This window comes from Sebastes umbrosus, chromosome 17 (genome assembly GCF_015220745.1).
Source record: "Sebastes umbrosus isolate fSebUmb1 chromosome 17, fSebUmb1.pri, whole genome shotgun sequence".
Lineage (NCBI taxonomy): Eukaryota > Metazoa > Chordata > Actinopteri > Perciformes > Sebastidae > Sebastes > Sebastes umbrosus.
In genome coordinates this window covers 7,628,254-7,653,092 of record NC_051285.1, presented here as the reverse complement: position 1 = coordinate 7,653,092, position 24,839 = coordinate 7,628,254, and the positions used below count along the sequence as shown (strand labels likewise).

The following is a 24,839-nucleotide window of genomic DNA, read 5'->3' as shown; positions in this document are numbered from 1 at the left end:
CCAGCTATTAGCAGTTTCTGACTTTGGTGATATTCAATATTGTTCTTTTTCTCAACAAATCCCATAAAAAGACGAAAACCAACAATGAATTGATCCACCTACAACTGTTGTCGGTGGATCCAAAGCCTGATATAACTTATTCTTTTGTGCCTATTTAATAGCCTGACAACAGTGTAATCGACTATCACATTACACATAGTCATCTGATCTATTGTTAACATGAAATTATTGATTAGCTGAAATGTGCAAACACACTGGTAACGTCCTTGAATAAACCTGTGGGCCAGTTTCAGGACGTGATCGTTGAAATCAACCTCACCAGACTGATGAAGTCTGTATATTCCTGTTCTAGCTCCAACTGCTAACAGTCATCATTAATTAGATCTTTTCTTTCTTAATTAGTTCCAACTTGTCTGAGTAAAATCCATTTAATTGTGAGCTGTCTGGATCGTCAGCTTTCGACTGGCGAGGTGTCAACCCTGCCTCCTTTCTAAAGGGCAGTGCTTATGAGCCTTTTACATTACGGTGAATGGCAGTTCATAACCTTATCTTTCCAGGCTACTGTGCTGTATAAATCCTCTTTTGGGAAACACCCCTCCAGAGCAACCTGAGATTTATCACGTCTTGTCATAAAAAAAAAATAAATAAAAGAGAAAAAAGGATGCGTATCCTGTTCACCTGGAGTGTCTGTAAGATGACTGGGGTTAGAGCGTGTGATGCTGATGCTGATGCATGGCTGGCAGACAGACTGACACCCCTGGTCTCTTTAGTATCTTCCCCCAACCACACAGAAACAAGAAATATAGATGAACGAATCGCTGCCGCATCCAAGCGTCGTGAAAACACTTTGGGCAAAGGCGATCCCCTCGGTGGCTCTATTTCATGCTACATAGAAATCTGTCGGAGGACGCGGCTGTTTGAGTGCAGGCAGATAGGTCGGCGGGATGATAGCAGAGATTTTACTGAAGAGGAGCGTCAGTTTGAGGCAGCACTCAGAGTAACAGCATGTAGAGAGGTTTGTTCCAAAATGGGGCATGCACCATTTGGGAAATAAAGTGACACCCACTTTTACAAAATGATTGACAGCAGAAACTCTTCACCTTCTACTTTTACCGGGTAGCAGCTGACAAAACAGATAACTCTTTTAAAAAACGTTCTTCTCATTAATTGTGGAATATTTTCTAAAAATACATAGATGTCAGTAGCTCAATACTTCATATGCAAATGATTTAACTTTAGAGCATGTGGCGTTCAGCGCTCACAGATGTTATCTTTTCTGTCCCTCCCGCCCTCCTTTGTAATCTTTTTTAAATACTCAGCAACTTGCAGAGGAGGAGGCATGCTGAGTGGGGACTGATTGTCGTACTGGAACTGCTTGTGTAATTTGTAACTGTGACAGCAAACCTACCTGGAGCGCAGAGCTGGGACAGAGAGCAGGAAGGAGAGCTCAGACTGATCACTTGAATTTGTCTCAGAGCTCAGTTAGAGGCCTTCCCCTGCTGCCGGTACAGACAGAGACGGAGAGGCTGCAGGGCTGCATGCAGCCATCATTTACATGCCAGTTTGTAGTTGGAGACTCTGTCTCTTTCAGTCGGCATCCCCATTGGCAGGGCGACATCATTAGTCAGGTCCTTCCAAAACTCTTACAAATCAATGTTGAAATATAAATTAACTTTATGATGAGACAACGCTACGGTTTGGTTTGGTTAGGCACAAAAAATGACTTGGTTAGGTTGAGGGAAAGATTATGATTTGGATTGAATAAGTGCTTTGTTAGGGTTAGTGAAACATTATGTTTTGGGTCAAAATTACCACATTGTTAAGATTAGGGGAGCTTTGTTGTCACGGTTACAATAATGAACATTTGGTTAAGGTTAGGGAACGATGTGGTCATGCTTTTAAAAAAAAAAAAAACGTCATTGCAAACAGGAAACAAACAGCTGTGTTAAAGTCTGATGTTTTGTTGACTCATTTATCATTCATCAGTATTTTTTATGTATTTATTTGAACATGTGGGGCAATATTTCTGAACTATAGATCCTGGCTTAGGATGCTTGTCCTTTTTTAGACTGGGTTCAAAGCTCAGACATAAAAAAGATTAAAATAGTTTCACCAAAGTTCTCGAAAAACACTTGCTATTTCAAAAATTCACTAATAAAATACTACGTATTGAGTAATATCGAAAGGATACTTTAACAATCACATATTGTCTTCATAAGCCAGACTCTGCTCCTTGCAGTGAGCAGTGATCTTCCCGTATGTGTGTGTGTGTGTGTTGTTGTTTCCATGTTTCCATCCATGCATCCATTAAGAAATCTTTGCAGCCAATCAAAAAGAAGCAGTGGCTGAAAATGAATATTTTAACTCGACCTAGAAAGAAGCAGCTTCTGGCTGAATGTAGCTGACGCGTCTCAAAGGCACGTGAGATGTCACCTTCCTTCCCCTCCCTCTGACTGCCTCATCTTAAAGTGTGATGGCTAGCAGATGGTGCTTCACCGTACCTGAGCGCTGCACATTATAGGCATTTAGCTGACTATTTCCTTCAGTGTTAGAGTAGCAAAAGACAGGAAGCTTCAGTTTCCTGGACTGACAGCACCTCAAACAACCCCAACAACAAACTCACAACATATGCACCCTGAGACAGTTTTTGGTTGCTGTAATCTTTCTTCAAGTCCATAGACCGTAAAGTGAACCGTAAACTCCAGTGCAAGACCGCAAAACAACATTCATTAATCCATGCAAAAATACACTGCAGTGCTGTATGTGATGAGTAGTCCATTCCCTTCTGTCTTGTATTCACCTTTCTTTTTAAAACTTAATATTACAAGCTTGTTATTCAACTAATAACTGGCTGGTTCGGTTAATAATTTAAGAAAGCCTTCAAACCAATTTCTCTGCAGCATAATATAAAGAAAATGAGATTGAAATTTGAGAAAGTAAGCGATTGAAAAAAGGAGACAAGCCGTCTGCAGGCAGCTCTATACGGGACTCCTCGGGCCCATGACAAAACGTTTGTGTCGCGAAAATTGAAAGTTGTGAAGAAAGAAACATGAAAAATGAGCGATAGGGGAGAGAAGGTAGCTGCGATGTGAATCGACTGTATTTAACTTTCAGCACATTGAGTCTGTTTATAATGCAAGTCCCTCACTGAACAAGTGTGATCCGAGCAAAGTTGCCAAAGGGTGCACTGGTTTTAAAGAGTCTGTCTCTTTAAGCTTTTTAATATGCTGGTCAAATAATAGCTTCCTCGTAGAGACTTTCTGCCTCCTGATGAATTTCAAAATGGACTATTCACTCCAAAACAGCAGGGCTCTGTTGGTGTGTGTTCATGTGTACTCATGTATGAATGTGTGTAGCTGTGTGTGGCCAATGCCAGGGGGGGCAGGCAGCACATTAAGACAGTGACTGGCAGATCTCATTTGGTGTTTAATTTCACACGGGTGAGCTCTCATCTGTGAGGGGCCATTAGCCTCGAGGCTAGCTAGCTGGTAGTTCCTTGTCAAGTGATGTTTTCACACTGACAGGACCTGGTTTTGTGTATCGTGAAGGGGCTACATCCACGTCTGAGCAGTGAAGCCAATGCAGAAGTGCCTTGAACTTGCATTCTTTCTAATAGCCAGCAGGGGGCGACTCCTCTGGTTGCAAAAAGAAGTCTGATTGTATAGAAGTCTATGAGAAAATGAGTCTACTTCTCACTTGATTTATTACCTCAGTAAACATTGTAAACATGAGTTTATGGTCTCAATCTCTAGTTTCAAGTCTTCTTCAATACAGCATGATGTTCATTTAGTAAATTATGGTCCCATTTAGAGTCAAATAGTCATTTAATGCAGCTTTAAGTGTGTGAATGCAGGACTTAAATTTAGTTGAGTGTCTTTAAATTCTGCTATTGCTACTTTCACTTAAGACAAGGATCTGAATGCTACTGGTGGTTAGTATGAAAAAAAGCTTTTATTTAAAAGATATTGAAAAATTTAAAAAGTCAATAGACAAGTCAAAACAAGAACAAGATTGTTTTGTCATTGACAATTACCTTTTATTGAAAAATTGTGAAAATGAATGTACAATTACTTTTGATAAAATGTCTCAAAAGATGTATTTATATAAAACGCAAAAATAGATATGTAAAGCAGATAACTCATTTTCAGCTATAGCACAGGACCAGGATATTTACAGGTCAAGGTGATTGTAATATTCAATAATCTAGTGAAGAGCTGCTGCAGCCATTTAACACCATAAACACCTGCACTGTTTGAGATGCATCACGTGTTTTCGTGCCCTTGTTTCAGTTCAATTGCAAACTTTATGGGCCCCTAAGGGAAATTTGTTTTCAGACTGGTTCTGCAGTAAAACACACAATAAAGTCACATAATAAAGTATAAGACCGCAGTAAAAACACTAAACACATTACCACACACACACACACACATAACAAACAGCCGTGTCACACAGTGAAACCATTAAAGCCTGCATCAGCTGAGAGGACCACCCAGAGAAGTCTGATGGAGTCCAATAAATATTTCTCATCAGTGCAAAATGCCAAGTTTTTCTGGAGGACGTTAGACACTACAGGGGGTGGACACAATAACGGAAACACCAGTGCAATGCAATACAAGTACAATAACCCTGCAATAAATACTACTTATGCAAAGCTGATAGTATTATTTTATTGTTGCCACTGTGTCAGAGCGTTCTGCTAATTCAACACTTTCTTATTAAATGTGTCTTCAGTTTGTTTTCTTGGTGTGTTAGATTGCATTTCAATGTATGGTCGTCCTATTTTATTTTATTTTTTAATTAACTTAATATGTATTGAGTTTTTGTTTGTGCATACAACCAAAAGTACTGTGTATGTTAACTTATAGATAGAAAAAGTTAACACAAAAAGAAAAAAAAAACAACAACAAACAGAACAGTCATGGTTATACTGTAAGTGTCTATTATCAATGAAAAGTGTTTACGAATCCAGTATCTTGTAATTTATACAGCAGTTAGTCCATAAGCTTTTCCCACTGTGTCATAAATCATCCATTTCTTCCTTTTACTGCCAAAAACATTTTCTCTCACTCTAAGCTAGAAAGTATTTTTTTTCCATAATATAACTCTCTCTTATAATTTCTACCCATTGTGCTATAGAAGGGAGTTCAGTCTTATACCAGTTTGTTGTTCTTACTTGTGATCAATAATATCTTGGTTAAATATCTACCATTATAAGTGGCATAATCCTTTATGTTCCTCAGGTACATAACCATGCATTCCTTAGGTATAGCATATCCCAAAATACCTTTAATTGTAACATGTACGTTTTCCCAAAATGAGTGTAATTTATGACATTCCCAAAAGACTTGTGTATGTTTTTCCTTTCTATTCCCACATATCCTCCAGCATGATTGTTATGAACCAGTTTGCTTACTCTTTGTGTAAAGTAGCGGGTTCGATTTTTCCACCCAAACTCCCTCCATGTCCTTGAATTTGTTGTGCTTCACACATGCTGAGCCATTCCTCCGTTGTAATTTCAATGTTCAGTTCCCCCTCCCATTCAGCCTTAAAGTGCAGTACATAGTAGAGGAGGCTTTACAGCCTCTCAGATTTTGGTATAGCACTGAGATTACCTTGAATCTCGTCCCGCCGTTTGTGGTCGCCCTATTATTAGAGTATTAATATGAACGTGATTTAGTGATCTTTTTCCAGGTGAAATGAATGGCTGTCTGGTTCATTCACTCTTGAGTTTAGGTCATCCAAAGCAGTACCATTTAAAACACTTTTTAACATTTAATTATTAACTGACTGCTTGCCATTTTTTATATAATTTACCAAAGGAACTAGTCATTATCTGAAAAAAAGGTACAGCTACTTCAGGTGTTTTTTCTCTCTAGCGTCGCACACAACAGTACAGCCGGGATGCTTTGTATATTTTTTCCTGAAGATGTATATGTGTGTATCATAGCAGTGAAATTGATCTTCTGAGTTTACACACACTTCACCATTTGCGACTTCAGAGGGCTGTGTCTTTGTTGACATCAAAAGATTCCCTGTGTCCTTTGTAATACAGATAATTATTCCCATCAGCGTGGGCTTTGATGTTCATATAGCTGTATTACGCTGTGTATTCATGTGTGCATGAGCAATTTATGTGCGTGTACAGTATATGTTCCATTGGGTGTAACTGTGTGTCTGCATGAACAACATGTCAGGTATTAGATTCACATGTCCTTTATGCACTCTTAAAATTACAACTCCACAGGCATTTAGTAGAGGGATTGGAAAATGACACAATGCCAGTTAGATGCTATTGACACAGAGTTATTGGAATCATATTTTAACCTTCTTTAGGCAACGACATCTTCTCCTGTCATGTCATTCCTGGAAATGGAAAATGATTAAGGCTGTATGATCTCTCTAAAATTGTCTCTCCTCTGTCTCACTTATCCTGCAGACATTTTTGCAACAAATGCTGTATAGTAAGGTGCATACAATGACACACATTCCTAAACACACAATGAGTTTATTGAATGTGATTTCAGCTCATCTGTCTTTATCTTCTCTGTAGACAACACAATGATGTTTGTTTCACAAGTAAAAAAAAGTAATTAAAAATGCTTTTGAATGCAAATACGGAGATTGAAATAACACAAATAAGGAGAGAAGATTTACAGTTAAAGTTACATAATAATACAACTTTGAGAAGGTTCATTTTGTTATGCTGATAGCAGAACATGAAGAGGATTATGTCTCTGTTTTATAGTGCTCAGATACAGTAGAGACCAGTAAATTGTTCCATTCCCCTTATGAATATGAAAAGGACTAATAGAGCTGTGCAAATTGTTTTATTTTTGGAAACTGCAGCGGGTACAACAAAGTGAGTCTAAGGACTTTATGTACTTTGTGTTTTTCACTTTTCCACTCAGGTAGACACTCATGGGCAGCCTGGGTGTTTGGGCTGTGGCTGTGGCCGCACTGCTGGGAACCTCAGGGTGCTGGCTGGCTGAAGGGCACAAGAGCAGCAGGCGAGGCAGCGCTGATACAGCCACAATGTCACGCATCTCCTCCCAGGAACCACACTCCATGGTAAATATACTCTGCAATACACACACACACACACAATGTACTGCTTCCCACCGAGGACATCGCCTTCACTCTCTATCAAGCTAGGGAAACACTTACAGTGATATAAATCAATCATATAAACCGTAAATCAAATCAGGGTTGCGAGAGAAATGAAGTGAATATAAATAGTCTGACAAAACACATCTGTTGTCAGATTTAGCACAGCTTAACTTCTGTGAAACAGTGCACTGCTGTCTGTGCTTTTATTTTCGGTATGGGAGAAGTCAGCTTGTGCATTTTAACTTATTGGTACACCCATTTTAAATAGGATAATTTAATTTCCAAGTCAATGGACCACTGATGCATGTCGATGGTGTCATTGTGAAGCACTCTGAATGTTACTTTGATATGTAAAACAAAGAAAACATATCGTTCAGACTCAGACTCCAACACAAATTACACAGAAGCACCAAAACCTTTAACCTATCACTTTGCGGTTTTGGTGCTTCTGTGTAGTTTGTGTTGGAGTCTGAGTCTGAACAGCGTAGCCACACGCGAGCGCGCATGGGACACCAACCCGGATGGATTTATACGTGTAAGAAGTTACAAACAGTCCCTTTTAAAATCCAGCAAACCAGCTGAGTTTACAGTACAGCCAATACATATTTAATATATAAAGGATTGTGTTGTGTTAAGCTGTTGTTATTTGGATGCAAAATGTGTCAAAACATGAAACAATTAGTGTGAAATGTATCAGCAACAAAATGATCAGCTAGCTACAGACATAAATCATTTTTGTCTAATTTTGTCGAGCCAAGTTTGTGTTTAGTAATACAGTGCAATCAACACCTCTTAATGAAGAGGTGAGGACCTCCAAATTGCCACCACAGGGATCACTAAATCATATGAAAGCACTGTTTATAGATTAGATGTCTTTGACACACTCCGAAACAGATTTATGGAAAACGTACTTGCTGAATATAAGCGATCGTAATAAATGTAATGCAATATCTCTAACTCTAACAGATTTGAATGTAACCCTGCCACCATTGTTTGAGCTGTATCTTTATATGCGAGGAAGGACCTCTGTTTTATCCTTGAGGCAGTTGAGAGAATAGGGCCACAGGGTTGTCTAGTTATCTTGCAGTGGGATGGTTAAGTGGTAATAGGTCAGGTCAGGTCTAGTTGGCAGTGTTTTTATAGTAATTTGTAGTTTTATTTAACTGTGTTGGTGATTTTGTCATACACACATAATCAAGATGAAAAGGCTTACTGAACCCTGTCTGATTCAATTCATATAATGTACAATTTATATGTGTCTGCTTTTTAACCTAATAGTCAAGGCCACTGACTGACACTCACTTCTGTTTCTCTTCACGTGCACTGATCTGTTTAAGCTAAATAGACAATCAGAGTGATTTCTCCCACTGACGGGCGCCGGCGCCAATTCAACATGCTGAATCGACCGAAAAAACTCTGACACGGTCAGACTAGAGCCGACAAACTATAGGCCGACTGACGCTCACTGACAGCCCCAAATTGTCCGACGGCCGCCCTCGCCTTGATGTGTCAGGCTCTTTAGAGTAAAATAGACAGAGTGTGCTTTAGGGCGTGGCTACCTTGTGATTGACAGGTCGCTACGTGTTTTTCTTTCTTAGAACTTAACTAAACTAAACCCTGTCACAGTATATTTGAGTTCAGTTGTACTTAGCTCCACCGTCTTGTGTCTCTTCTGGTTGCAAACTACAGAAGTTTCAGTCTGTGTTTGTACTCCCTGATGATGTGTCTTAGTACAGCCATCTTTGCACATGCAGCTCTGCACAGAAACATTGTTGGGCGAAGTTTGGACATTCAGTTTGATTAAAGTACAATGGCGGATGAATGCCTACCGAGAGGTGTTTGTTGTGCATCTAACATGTTACACCTGCTCTGTTTAAATTGGTCTATTGTACGATCTTAATGGTTACAACTAACAACACCAAGCAAGTAGCTTTACATCTCCTGTTTTTTTGTGTCTCATGTTTAAACCCCGCTTTTGTTTGTTCATGTGTTTACAACAGTTTGAGATAATTGCTTAGACAATCATTGGCAGGTTTCTGAATGAGCTCGCCTCGTTGCATTTATCACGATGGCACACAAGAGCTTCACGAGCTAAAGAGAGGAAAAAAAAGACTTGCCCTTTGAGCAAACAGGTCCTTGCCAGCCAGCAAGAACGAAGCCTTTAACAAATGTTCTTTGCATAACAGAAACATAAAACCCTAGCAGGTTGTCAAAAAGACATACGCACAGACAGACACATACCACACAGCCCCGCGGTCCTCCTAATTCTTTGTGAAATGAAGCATGTACACCCCGTGGTCTGTTCTAAGTCTGACTCACTTCGGGCTTTGCCAAGTTGGCAGCAGGCTGTGGAATGTAATTTTGCCCTGGTGGTTCTATCCCCTGAAATCCCTTGACGCAAAAAAACAAATTCCCAGGCATCCGTCTATCTGTCCAGAATTGGAACATAAAAAGCTGTCAATTGGCACCAGAATTTAAAGTCGACCCTGGGGTGAATCATACGAATCCATGAATTCACATGATTATGCAGGATGCATTCTCAAAGCCGTCGGGAATGAAGAAGTTGTGCCAGATTTTCAGTTTTTTTCTATTTCTAAAATCCTCCCCAAAACAAAACAAAACATGTAAACAGAGGAACAATAGAATCGTATAGGGGTGTGACAGACTGGAAAAACAAGAGTGAGAAATGAAGCAAAAAAAAGTCCAGATGAAAGCCTTTTGATTTTGACCTCTTGTCAACTTCCTGGAGGCCAATTTGGATACTTGCAGAGCAAACAGAATGCCTGCAATGTGTTGACGAAGCCACACTGGGTTGGTGGCAGCTTTGGTACAATTAGGGCACAACTACTTTAGAGGCACAGTATTTATTTCTGAAAAATAACATTAATTCATGTCTTTTTTAACATTAAACAGTGCACAAACTAGTGGACTACTTTCTCCAAATCCTGGAGGTTGTGATTCAGTACTATTAATCCGGTAACCTTGACCGGCTGCAGAGAGCGCACACACACACACAGCCAACAGCAGCCAGGTTTAATTTTGGTCTCTCATTAAGTTACTCACAGAATTAACGTTGATTACCGACAGCTGCTGCCGGTGACGTTTGTCATTTTAACCAGGTATCAGAACACAGAGTCACTCACACTGGTACACACAGATACATTTTCACATTCACACTCTTCACCAGCAGTGAAGTGCTCGCACCGTAGAGCCCTGGTATATAGACCTTTTTCACACCAGAACTCCATCATTAAAAACATTATTTACACCTGTGCTTTTAAGTCAAAATGTCTGCTGTGAAAAAAGGTTGATTACCTGCTGCAGATGGAAAGATGCCACCGTTCTAAATAATCTTTGGCCAGACTACACAAATCTTCTTAAGGCCAAAAATTTTGAACAATAATACAATAATAATGGGTAAAGGGCAAGATAATAATAGCAACATAACCCAATTTCCTTAACAACAGTAGCTTTTTTGGGACTAAAAGAAGTGTTTTGATTAGGGCTGTCAAAGTTAACGCTATAATAACACGTTAATGCAAATTTGTTTTAACGCCACTCATTTTTTTAATGCAACTTGCGATCTTTTTGGTTGTTACGGGTCCAGTTTTAAAGCTACAGTGAAGATACTGACATCATATGAAACTAAAAAAACCTAAGGAATCCAATGGTACCAATCATGTCATACTAGCTTGTCGTGAAGGAGACTAAATAATGCTCCAAACTTACGGTAAATTTTGATGAGGAAAAACTGGCATGGCCATTTTAAAAGGGGTCCCTTGACCTCTGAACTCAAGAGTCTGCATTATTCTACACATCCATGCATCGGTATGCCATTTCATACCATGCACACCTCATGGCTGATGCTGCCATATAGTCTTGCTTCTGGTTTCTTGTATTGGTGGTGAGAATTGTCACGGGATATTACTGGCAGCCAAAACTGATGAGCATGTAGGGCTTTTTATATAGTGCATATTTGAAAGTGAGATTGTGATTTGGTTTGGGAGTGAAGAGGGAAAAGAGTGGAGTGGATTTGCAGTAACACGGAGAAAGAGGGAATAGTGCTCGTTGGATGAAAGGTTTAGGAGTAATAGGGTTATGCATTGAATGATTCGAGAATAAATGCAGGAACAATGAAAACGAAAAGAATGAAAATAGCCTTCTCTCCACGAGGGCAGGTTCTTCTCTTGGGTTTTAATTTTCAGGGCTACCCCCCACTACATTTACATTCTGATTATGACTTGTACCCGGAAAGCTTGAGTTTTTATTTCGTTGCAGTCCCAGAGGGTTATTTCACAATTTCTCAGGTTGTCTCCTGAGAATTTGTACTCAAAGCTGAAGAAAACCTTTCAGGCATACAGAACATGTGCAATGGTTACTATTATATGAAGCAATAATACTCCTCTCTACTATAATTATAGTGGTAGGTGATACTTTCTATGCTCAGCACAACCCTCTGGTACGTGTTTTCTTCTACTGTGGTACCTACTATATCTTAAACACAGTAAGGAACATCAGTCATTGGGGCCAAGAGGGCCAAAAGGTGGACACAGGAAGTAATGTTTGATGAATTAATCATTTGCTTGTGGTTGGTGAAGCAGTACAATGTGAGATGTTTTGCAAAATGATGTTGTAAAATCCAAATTTAAAAAAAATAAATGACAAAGAAAAAATAAGAAACAACCAGGGTAGTAGTTTAAGGGTGTAAGTTAGGCCTTCATAAATAAATCTTGGAGTACATGACACCAACTGCTATGCCATAAAGCAACCACTAAAAAGATGTTGTTTCCAGGTAGTGAAGCTACAGAATTTTTATATAAAAATAGTAGGGCTGTCAGTCGATTCAAATGTTTAATCCCAATTAATCGCATGATTGTCCATAGTATATCGCGATTAATTACAAATTTATTGCACATTTTTTATCTGTTCAAAATGTACCTTAAAGGGACATGTGTCAAGTATTTAATACTCATATCAACATGGGAGTGAGCAAATGTGCTGCTTTATGCAAATATATGTGTATATTATTATTGGAAATCAATTAACAATACAAAACAATGACAAATATTTTCCAGAAACCCTCACAGGTACTGCATTTAGCATACAAATATATGCTCAAATCATAACATGGTAAACTGCAGCCCAACAGGCAACAACAGCTGTCAGCGTGTCAGTGTGCTGACTTGACGATGACTTGCCCCAAACTGCATGTGATTATCATAAAGTGGGCATGTCTGTAAAGGGGAGACTCGTGGGTACCCATAGAACCCATTTTCATTCACATATCTGGAGGTCAGAGGTCAAGGGGACCCCTCGCCAACATTTAGCCAAGTTTGGAGCGTTATTTAGCCTCCTTTGAGACAAGCTAGTATGACATGGTTGGTACCAATGGATTCCTTAATTTGTATAGTTTCATGTGACGCCAGCATCTTCAAACTGAGCCAGCTGCAACCTAAAAATTGCAAGTTGCATTAATAAGTTAAAGAAATTAGTGGTGTTAACTTTGACAGCCCTAAAAAATACACAAAAATAAAAATAAAAATATATATTTTATTTGATCTTTTAGAGACAAGGAGTAGGCAGAGTAGAAAATATGAAATGAGAGACATTAACAGGGATTTTCTTGACAAAGAAGAGGGTTAAATTGGGCCATGGGAGTTAGGGGAAAGTCAAGATAATGGGGACACAGATGAATTAAGGTGATATATCATAACAAAAACATTAACAGCACAAACCCCTGAGACGTCTCTGCTGTGACGCTGATGTTGTCTTGATATCAAATGGATGGCCCATTGCATCGTCTAGACATTAACATTATTATTTGCTCTTGAAGGTCAGTATGGTTCTTAAGTGAAAATATCTCCCTCTTATTTGACTCTGATCTTTTCTTCTACTCGAAGGTTCACAAGAAGTTTCCAGATAGTTTAAATGCAGTCAAAATGATTTTAATCAGCAAAAAGAAGAAATTGAAGACATATAAAAAAGGTTTCAGATATCACAATCTGTCTCGGACGTTTGGTTACATGATGATAACCGAACCATCTCCATGACATTTTCATAAATGAGTTATTGTTATTGGTTTTGGAGGTTATTTGTGAAGGTGGTTGTGGTTGCATTTCAGTAGCAAATTGTTTCCCCTTACTCTTATGTGCCTTCTGTAGAGAGGCGATTAGCACATTCATTAACAAGTGCTGTATCTGGTGGCATATCAGAAGTGTAAAACTTTGTGAAGCTGTTGTTTATCACTTTTTTGCATGTAAAGCTAGGGACAAATTTGAATAAATGGAGATGTTTAGAGGACAGATCGTGCCAGTGAGCATCACTGGAAAACATGAAACCACTCCAGCTAATGATGCAGAGAAAAAAGCTGGAATTTGTTCTATTTTAGGATTCATCAAAGTTACGCCTGTGAAGGTATTACTACTCGCATACATTGCCAGTGTTTTTTGGCTCCTGTTCATTTTAGCTCATTGAGTATGTTGTCGGTGCACTGATGAATTACTGCGAGATAAGACAGGTCTGTTCTTTCTAAGCAGCAGACATCAGGGAATAAATATTAAATGTAGAAAGGTGAACTTTTGTGAAAACAGACACTGATAGATTCAGCTTTTCCTTTCCTGCTCCTCCTCTGGTTGCCTCTTCATCTTAATCAGACGGTATCTTTAAAAAGGTCAAAGTATCAATATGCTCCACATATCAGACAATAACTGCTGCTTAACAAACATATTGAAACTGCAACACTGTGTTGGCATACAGACGGCTAATTCGAGCAGAGAGTTTTGTTGTTGGGCGAGATGGAGAGAGAAAAAGTGGGCACATACAAACATATGGGTCCTTGAATGAAGAGGGCCTGCATAGCAGCACATATGAGTGAGCAAGGTGGGGAGGAAAAGCCAATTCGAGCACACTTTGTTACATACACATCTTGGCTTGAATTGCCCTGCTGTTCAAATTGCATTCCTATAAAATGTCAGTCTCTGTGGCAGCGATGTCAGATTCTTGTTTTGTGTGGGTGTTTAAATGGCATCCAATATGGAGGCATGTAACACTCAAGGATTTGTTTGTACTAGTTTTTCGAGAGGCTATAACAATCTTTTTGGAGTTTGTACACTTAAGCTCTGTTGCTACCACAAAACGCAATGAAGTAGGCAAACTTGACATCAATGACATACACCAACATGACATTTGGAGGGTTTGAATTCAGCTCACAGTACCACGACTGCTTCTTTTAGTATGTGAAGCCATGCAGTTGAGGTACAAATCTAGGTTCATCAACTCTTGCCAAGTTATGCCACAGCCACAAAACAAATATTAGTTTCTGATCGGCTGGCATGAATCTGTTAAAATCCTGTAACAGCACTAAATAGTACACAAGGTAAAATGACAAGTAACCATAGCAACAGGGCTGCTGCTTGATACAGACCTACTTGTGAGTTACAAACAAACTTTAAAAATATGGTTGGCACATTTTTCCTTCAGTGCTTTATGACTTGCTGCTTGGAGGTAGTTAAATCCCTTCAAACCCTCTGGATGCAAATTGTGTTCAAATTATGGCTGTCAAATAATTGAAATATTTTATTTTTGATTGATTAGTTAATCGCGATTAATCACACATTTTTTTTATCTGTTCAAAATGTACCTTAATGCAAATGTATGTATATATTTATTATTGGAAATCAACTAACAACACGAGACAATGATAAATATTGTCCAGAAACCCTCACAGATACTGCATTTAGTATAAAACATATGCTCAAATCATAACATTGCAAACTGCAGCCCAACAGGCAACAACAGCTGTCAGTGTGCTGACTTGACTATGACTTGCCCCAAACTGCATGTGATTATCATAAAGTGGGCATGTCTGTGAAAGGGGAGACTCGTGGGTACCCATAGAACCCATTTTCATTCACATATCTTGACGTCAGAGGTCAAGGGGACCCCTTTAAAAATGGACATGCCAGTTTTTCCTCGCCAAAATGTAGCATAGGTTTGGAGCATTATTTAGCAACAAGCTAGTATGACATGGTTGGTACCAATGGTTTCCTTAAGTTTTTGTAGTTTCATATGATGCCAGTATCTTCACTATTGCTGAGCCCGCTGCAACTTAAAAATCCCAAGTTGCGTTAAAGAAATTAGTGGCATTAAAACAAATGTAGTTAAAGAGGTATTATCATGTTTACTTTGACAGCCCTAGGTAAAATACTTTTTTACCTTAAACACCAATTAATGTTATGTCTGAGTAGCCCAACCTGTCCTGAAAATAACAATATGTGACATGCCTGAGACATGTAGTGACTATGCCATAAAAGGGGAAATAAAGGGAGAGTAAGTAAAACTAAAACAACCTCAGGCTCAAGAGGTTAGAATCTGTTGAATCTCCTGTCTTCCCTATTATGCATCTCGCAGCATCCCTACTGTTCTCATAATCTTATCACATAATCCCAACTGCACTGGGCGGTTAGGCTGTATGTAAAAACACACCCATCTAATCAGCCTCTATCACAAAGAGGATTTATGGTAGAGAAATGTATCAGATCCCCCCTAATTGAAACCCAGAGGGTTTGCCCTATTTGTTCAAATGAAATCCTGGTGGTAGTTTCTAGTTATTTACATTTCTCCACCCACTGAAAGTGTCGATGCGAGTGTTGCATTTTGATAAAAATACAAACCGCCTCCTAATCAACTGTGTGTGAACCCATCTACTTTGCCTTATCACGTGACAGTGTCTCTGATTATTACTAAACTATTATTTTACTCCGTAAAAGTCCCCTAAAGCTGAATGTGTAAAGGAATGTGACAAAAAGAACCCTGGAGAGTCACGGTAAAGAGAGGACAGTATTTTTAGAAAGAGGCACTAGCCTTTCTTTCACCTCTATGCTTGGTTTGATTCTCTAATCAATTGATCAAACAGCGGCACTCCAGATGATGGAAGGCGGTGCTGATGAGCACACTCAATTTTATCCTGCCATCATGAGGAAGCACGTCTGCAATTAAGATGGACAGATGGCAGAAAGAGAGAGGGATAGAGATGTAGAGACAAAGAAGGAGGCAGTGACAGGAGGCACTAAAACTGCTGTGTTTTTCGTGAGGCTCTCGGTCTCCTGGGACGCCAAGAGGGCCTCACAGACTCACACATCTTTTATCACTGAGCCTCATTACCGGTGACATCCACACTGAGGGACAAGAATGCAAAATGTCACAACACTTCAATTGCTGCCACATATTGGCTGCCTCAGAAGCGTGCGTTGCATTCGAAGACCTGCTTCTGTTCTATTTTTAAACGCCATGTCGATCTTTGTTTTGCCAGCGTACGTTAAATTGCATCTCAAGTTCAGATACATTTATGCAGGGCGACATTCACACTGCTGTAACAAGCACAAGTGATCAGTGGCTAACAAGCACACAGTGCACAGCAATATGTTTACAATTGATCCTTCGCTAAGTCCCGCCCCTCGAACACAGACTGGCCAATCATAGCGTAGCGACGACTATAGAGTGCTACAGGAATAAGTCCTGAATCCCGGAAATGAGTTAGCATTTTAGCAATTCCGGTTCCTTTGCCAAGTCAATGTGTTTTTTGAATGTATTTTTAGTTAGATGCCTGAAATAAGGTCTGTGGTTAACACAAGCTTAATTGATTTTAACGTTTTGTTCTACGACATAAAATACATCAATAAATATCCCACCCGTGAATTTTTAAGCCTTTATGTGCTTTTTTCTCTCATGCAATCGTTTCAGATTTCCTTCATTTTCAGGCTGGTTTGTCAATTTCGAGCTAGTCATGGTTGTCTCGATCACCAGGTGATGTGGTGGTTCACTATTACACTGTGATCTGCAGGCAATAGCTTCCACCTTTTATCTTTTTAACCTGTTTTCGCTACTGAATCAGTTTGAAATCCTGAATATAGCCTTTAAACGCATATTGTAAACCCCTCTGTCTTCTACTGTCTGAAATTGCTTTTTCTCTTTTTCCAAAAATGATATTATTTATGCAGTAAGTGCAGTAGTGACAGTGTTGGTTCCAAGCTTTCTCAAACCAAACATTTTCCATTCTCATCATTATTAATTCATAATGCAGGACGTCTTGTCATCACTTTTCTTACCTCCATTCACCTTTCACTTTTATATCCACACTCCTGTTGTCTGCCACATCATGATTTAATCTGATATAGTATTCAGAGGGGGCCAGAATATGCTCTAGTCTCACAGTTTCTTATCTGCCCCTGTCACTGCTCAGTGATGCTGCAGGTCAGGACGACTCTCCTCTCTTTCGACATCCTCAGCACTTTCTCTTTGTTACTTGTGAAACGGTTGCTTGGCTTTATCATCAGTTCTGCTATGCATTATTTTGAGGCTGATACAATAACCAATTATATATATATTATTATACTGTATATATCATATTATATATATGATACATTTTACAACACCAATATTTAGAGTCTTTACCATCTGCAGAATAAATAGCAAATGTGTTAGCTTGTTTCTAACAATTCTGTATTAACATAACAAGCTCTGTATGGCTGTGTAAAACAAACCAGGTGTAGATAAAGAGGGGGGCAGCGAGAAGACTCTTGGCAGAGCGGTCCAACACGTTGCATTTTTGCAGGTTCATTTTCTCTTTGTTCAAGTGGTTTACTTGTACTGTCTTCATCACTGGCAGATTTTGTTGCACTTACGATCGTTGCGATTACGATTAGGGCTGTCAAAGTTAACGCGATAATAACGTGTTAACGCAAATTTGTTTTAACGCCACTGATTTCTTCAACGCATTAACGTAACTTGCGATTTTGAGGTTCTAGCGGGCTCAGTTTTAAAGCTAAAGTGAAGATACTGGCATCATGTGAAACTAGAAAAAACCTAAAGAATCCGGTGGTACCAACTAGGGATGTGCATTCCAAGCAAAAATACTATTACTACTACAGCTGGACATGATTGTCCTCCATTTCGTCATCCAATCACATCCACACACAGAGAGTATTTGGAAATCCATGAATGAAAGTGACATTTATTTAGATAAATTTGAAGCTGCATGTCAATAACACCTAACTCGCAGTTAGAACTGACAAAATAAATCAGAGTTTATCCTTGCGGTATCAATTGTTTGACATCCTGATAAACATTCCAGCACAATATAGTGACAACTGCCATCGTGCAGCCTGTTGGGAAGTGTATTTCCAATTAGGGTGATTGAATTGACTCTTGGATCCGCCTTTGTAAAGGTCCTCTCGTCTCTCTGCTGTCATCAAACAAGATTGTGTATTCTCTCTCACTCCCTCTCTGTCTCTCTGTTCTTTTCTTTTTCATTCTCTTTCCGTCTGTTCACCTTTGTTTTCTGTCGTCGTCTTTCTCTGAACCCAGGAAGGGGGAAAAGGCGCAGTAACGAATGGTGCACCAAAAGCTGCAGAAAGGGCTGTTTTTTTTCCTCACTCCTCCAAGCCTGTAATAACCACTTTTGTGTGTGCTCTCTGTTTGCAGGAGAAGGGGAAAGCAGACGGGAACATCGATCAATGTGAGTACACTTACTGTGTTCAAACCAAACAGCATTTTTCAAAATATGCCATGTTGTGCTCCATGACAAAATCTTTTTTTTTTCTTCTGCTGCTACTCTGGCATACACTTTGGTTTTCTGATGGCTGGGAAATGCTGCTGGGAAGTAATTCAAATCTAAATGGCTCTCATAAAGCGGACCATGCAGCCTGTTATGGAGGAGACCTCTGGTGATGATATAACTGTGACAATCTGAAAAATCCTACTTGTTACTGCATCGCATTTATTGCTCTACTCTCCTCAGAGGAAGTGTTTGAAAGCATGTCAGATTAAAGCATTTCAATTGTCAGTGGATGCCAAGAGATAATCTACAAATGAGTTGTGGGACTGGCAGCCATTCTATTCAGCTGCATTCGACACAATCTGAGAGAAAATAGTAGCATAGTTTTAAAAAGGAGGATTTTTCATCAGTAACAAATCCACCACGTCCTGAACCTGACCTGAAATCACTCATTCCAAGTGACAACCCTTCTATAAGTTGAAAAATATATTTGTCAGGTGAATAATTATTCAGCTGTCAACCGTCTTCAGTCCCCTGTCAGAAATGATTAAGTAATGTTTGGTTGGCTTGGGCCTCGGGCTGTTTTACACTCAGACAGTTGATGCCGTATAAAGAAGATCAGTCACATTCCTGACTCTCAACCCCCACAGAAGTCTGGCTGCTGAGACTGCAGCAGAGGGAAGTAGCAGGGCATCATACCCGTAGAAACAGAATTAGGAGTAGAACGGACATTCACCAGCGGGATGGTCAGAGCGGCGGCCGTTTTTATGTGTACCGTTGCCATAGTGATCGTTGTAGCGGGCTGACTTTCGCATAAACTAATGGTACGTGTCCACGAGGGCGTTTATTATCGCGAGGGGATGCGACGCTTCCCAACATTGGATGCTTGGTGGGCTGTCGCTAGACACAGGCTGTCCCCACCTGATTGGACGAAGGCTTTACTGCCGTGGGCTGCTGCTCCCAGCTTTCAAACCGTAAACAGTATGGAGGCTCGTTTGGAAACTTTCCTCTCTTATTTCACGAAAATAGTTCACCGAAATGTGTTCCTGAAAACATTTGAGGCGAGAAATAAGCCACGCAGTTGCTGAATCTGTCTTTATTTTGGATCGACAACGTTTATTTTAAAAGATTCTCGGGAGTTTCGAGAGGCGGCGAGTCACATCGGACGCCCGTGATTTACATAAAGTAGACTAGCCCTCAACTTTATGCAAATGAGGAGCGGGCGTCGTAACGCTCCGTCTCTCGAAACGTGACGCTATGCTACCAGAAGGCATTGCACGGCTGCTTACATAGACAATGAATGGGGAGCGTGGAAAGCACGGAGGCTGTGGACACGTACCATTAGCCGACTTGCGGCAAGTCCCGGACTCACTGAGGAGAGGTTAAAGCCTAAACGAACAGCGGAGTAGTAACGTTATGAAGCACATAGAAACTGTCAGTGAGTCAAATAGAACAACTCACTGCTTCATCCACACGTTCTTGTCACAAAGGAGGAAAGCATATTGCTATCACCAGATGAGGGACACTTTTGTTTGGCTCATATTCTGTTACCAGTGTGGTATTGAAGCGTGGTGGAATTAGCAAAATAGGTAGCAAGCGGACAGATATGACTGACTGTTTAGCTCTTGGGCTGGTTCCGCCAGTGTTCGGTCGAGAGACAGAGAGAGGGGGCGAGAGAGTTTGACGTTATCGGTGACGTTATAACTGTGAACGTAGCGGTGCAGTGTGTGCACAGTTTGGATATTTATCGGTGAATAAATGCCACAACTCCTATGGCTTAGTTTCTCAGCCCTCGAAAATAGCGGCAACTTCAGCTCAGGCTCTTGTCACGAAGGTATGAAAAAACAGATAACCGCCCAAGACTATTGTTGTCAATGCAATCAAGGACTGTGGGTGTCAGAAGTCCTTGGTTGGTACATGTTGTTGCAGAGAAGATGGTCTCAACTGTTACATTTCATCTCTGGCAACCAGCAGTGCTGTTGTATATCCTTTGGTTGTTTTACTCCCGGCACTTCAATTGTTTGATGTCAGTTTGAGTTGTCGTGAAAGGTGTTGTCATGTAGCTGCATTGGCACCACTCATGAAGATGAAGCCTTTTTTTTTTTACCCCACATGTCGTGTATGGCCTAAGCATTCACATATACGTTTTTCTTTGCCTGCTGGTTTGTGTATTTTGTTGTAGTGTAGTGCGTGACAGTGAGATTGAGCGGTTTGTGTGCAAGTTACTGTAACAGCAATATTTCCAGGGCTGACTGCTTCCTATTTGACAAGTGACTTCCTCTGTAAGCATTAGGCCCATTATGATGTGTTGTCTTCATCTCCACAGTAAAGCGCTGTTTCTCTGCTTGCAGTGCACAGTTCTCTGCCAGCTTCTATTCGACCTAAACATGACCCCAGAGGATTTCTTTTGTTCATGTTTAGTATTCAGCATCTAGTGCAGCATGTCTTTTTTTTATTTTTACCTCTGGATGTCTGGTAGTTGATTTCTTTTTAGCATCATATTATGTGCAGAAATGTAGCTTTCTAAGTGATAATTGCTTTTCCTGGTATGTGAGCTTTCCTCACCTGCCTCTTACAATTCAGCTGCAGTAACAGACATCCCGCAATGTGAGGTGTTTTTATGGCAGGCGTTTTCATTATACTCTGCCCCCCTTCCTCACAGATGTTGATGCGGACATATGTGCATGTAGAATAGAAATGGACACCAGCATTGATGGGGATGGGGCTGATAAAAACAAACAAAGATAGCTCTGCACTAGGAGCTAAATGCAAAAAAAAAAACACTTCTCTATAAGCTTTTGTTGTACAGTAGCATATAAGCATGTGTTGGCAGAAAACATTTTCAGTATGAAGTCACAGGAAGTTTATGGGTTCACCAGAAGAGTAAAACAATGGATTAAAAGTCATGGCTTTGGATTTACTTGATGTATGTGATTTTGATCCAGAGCTTAAAGTCCAAGTGAAACGGCGTTTTCGGAGTGGAGGAACTTTTTAGTACTAAAAATTTAGTTCTAACAACCATCCTTTTTATTGAGTCTGCAATGCAAGAACTAAGAAAATATTATTTCTTAGAACGCTGTTTTGGGGGACTTTATTTAGCTCCTATTTCAGAGTAGGTACCCAGCACAAGAGGAACCGTGATTGATGTAGTGTACGGTTATTGGTCGAACGCAGCCAATGCACTACCGACAACTGACATTTTCAAAAACCTGTTAACCGTGTAAACAACAGACAACACAAAACACACAGCTCGTGATGAAATAAATGGAAAAAAACATGGACAAATGCACCGACGGTGAAGTCCCAAAGTCAACTTGTTCATGAGCACACACCACTGAGCCAAAGAAAGGTGACGTTACGTGGACTACGTCCATATTTCATACACTCTATGGTAAAGACGCTTCACTTCCTGCTCACTGATGTGAGTCAGGTCTCAGAGTGAGACAATTGCAATGGACAAGGTGATAACGGGGCATGATTATAGCTGACAGTCATTCTTTACATCAGCAGTGTGTTTGACGGTGTTAATGATGTGTATGGTGAATGTGTTAGATGTGTCAGCATGAAACCCTCAACCGGTGCTTTTGGACGTACTGTGACTTAGAGATCAGCTAGAATGCACAAGTGTCAAATGAATTAATTCAGAAACGCTTTATTGAATGCACTGTGATATTATAAGCTGTAATGTAACTAGCATACAGTAGCCTTTAGAAGATAAGGTTCCGTGCATATACAGTACAAAAGTATTTATTGATATCCACCAGGGCCACATCAGAGCCCGCAGACCCGATTATTACTGTAAGAGTGCAATCTCTTCTTACTGTGAAGATCAGTATATATTATAGGAAAACCTCCCCATCCATCCTACTTTGCTTGGTACAAAAATAATGGTTATTCTGTGAATATTCTCCATGTAAACAGATTTTTATAGGTTGTAATTTATACAGTTTGTTGGTGAGTGAGCTGTGGTTCTATAGGCTCACTAACAACCTGCACTGCCAGGAGGAGGAGGAGGAGGAGGAGGAGGAGGAGAAAACACAACAGACACACAGGAGGGCTCGTCATACTTTGCATGTGCTGTCTTTGTCAAGCCTGTCTGTGGTATCATTTATTCTCTGCATGTCGTGTGTGAACATATTTGCGTGTTCCTGATTTTGTCTGGATGACAGCATCAGCATACTAAGATAAGGTGCATAGCTTAGCAAAAGGCTCTGCAGCACTGCTCACATACTATAATTGACAAGAATATTATTCACAACCGGGGAATCGGCAAAATGCAGTGCTATATCTCACTAATGCCTGGCATTTAATGGCTTCAGTCTGAGCTCCCTACCGCCACATTACCTGAGCAGGTTTTATCAACCAGCAGTTATCTGTTAACATATCATGATGTCGTCTTCGGACTGTGGTAGAGGAGGTGGTTGCTCTTTGTGTATTTATTTTGCAATTTTCTAATGGTGAGGTGATCAGCCTATGGTTTGATAGGCTTTATTAGTGGCTATTTTTAAATTTCATGTTTTCATAGAGGGGTTTTACTAAGTACTGATGCTCTTAGTTGCTCCCAGTGTAGCCATACGTGTTCAGGCATACACTGATTACATTACTTGCCCATTGTCGTTTCGCTTTTTTTTAATAAAAAAACATGCCTACGTTCATTGAATGAAAAAAACTCTTAATTTGTAAAATACTAAGCCTGTTATCAATACATAGTTACCTAAGTTACCTAACAATAATCGCGATCCTGACAATAAATCTGCTGTTCGTGTAGCATGTAGGGCTGTCAATTGATTTGAACATTTAATCATGATCAATCACAAATTAATCCCATTTTTTTATCTGTTGTAGGATATTTGTCAACTTATCAACATGGGAGTGGACAAATATGCTTGCTTTCTGCAAATGCATGTATATATTTATTATTGGAAATCAATTAACAACTCAAAACAATGACGAATATTGTCCAGAAACCCTCACAGGTACTGCATTTAGCATAACAAATATGCTCAAATCATAACATGGCAAACTGCAGCCCAACAGGCAACAACATCTGTCAGTGTGTCAGTGTGCTGACTTGACTATGACTTGCCCCAAACTGCATGTGACTATCATAAAGTGGGCATTTCATTCACATGAGGTCAGAGGTCAAGGGACCCCTTTGAAAATGGCCATGCCAGTTTTTCCTCGCCAAAATGTAGTTTGAGTTTGGAGTGTTATTTACGCTCCTTCGCGACGAGCTAGTATGACATGGTTGGTACCAATGGATTCCTTTGGTTTTTCTAGTTTCATATCTTCACTCTGGCTTTAAAACTGAGCCAGCTACAACCTCAAAATTGCGTTAATGCGTTAAAGAAATTAGTGGCGTTAAAACAAATTTGCACTTTATAACACTTTATTATTGCATTAACTTTGACAGCCCTAGTTGCATGCATCAACAAAATGATTTAAGCTACTTGATGGTTTTAATAATTGATGCTTTTTCAGATATATATATATCGCTCCATGTGATAAAGGTGATGCAGTAGTAAAATGAGGGAAGGGTGAAAGTCTCCACCAGCCGGCAGTTAGGCCTGTAATGTGTCCGCCCTGTCATTTGAGGACAGCCGCTTTAATATTGTGAGCCTTTTTTCCCACTTAGTGAATGCTGATTTTCCTCTTGAGACTAATTATGCGCTGCCTGTTTGTATGCTAAACTAGATCCACTGTCAAATTCGGGCAATTGCATTTCATTTTCTTGTTTTGCTCTCCTTTTCCTTGGACGATGATCAGTGCAGCTCTTTGGGATTGTCTGTTTCCACTGCCATTGGCTGTTTTTTAGTTTACCCTCTCCTTTTTCTTTCTTCCTATATTATGTTTTTATGTTTTGCTCTACCTCTCCTTCCATTTTGTGTGTCTCTTATTTTCACTCATCCTCTCCCTCTGTGGCAAACCTTTTATTGTGGCGTCGACGCTCCTCATGTTGAGACAATGACATTAATCAAATTGGCCCAGTTTTACCTCTGGAACGCAGATGCTACTAGTGAAAATTGCTTTACTGCAAACATTGCATCTGAAGGTTTTCAGCTAGCTCAGACAGAAAATTCTCAGTAAGTGACATTTTACTGGCTGGTGATGCACAGCCGTCCCTGGTCAAAATGCCACCGTCTGGAAAATATGCAGTCATTGTCACTGAGTGTTCCTC

At 39.9% G+C, this 24,839-nt stretch overlaps 1 protein-coding gene across 2 annotated transcripts in view; it reads left to right on the top strand.

The window, feature by feature from the left end:
• The window catches only part of fstl4 (follistatin-like 4), a 314,390-nt gene that overhangs the window by 94,220 nt on the left and 195,331 nt on the right, over positions 1-24,839 (top strand). For both annotated transcript variants that reach the window (XM_037748469.1, XM_037748471.1), the window contains 2 exons: positions 6,909-7,068; positions 18,589-18,622. In XM_037748469.1, coding sequence (XP_037604397.1) covers positions 6,919-7,068; positions 18,589-18,622 — 184 coding nt within the window. In that variant the 5' untranslated portion in view covers positions 6,909-6,918. The remainder of the gene's footprint in view (positions 1-6,908; positions 7,069-18,588; positions 18,623-24,839) is intronic.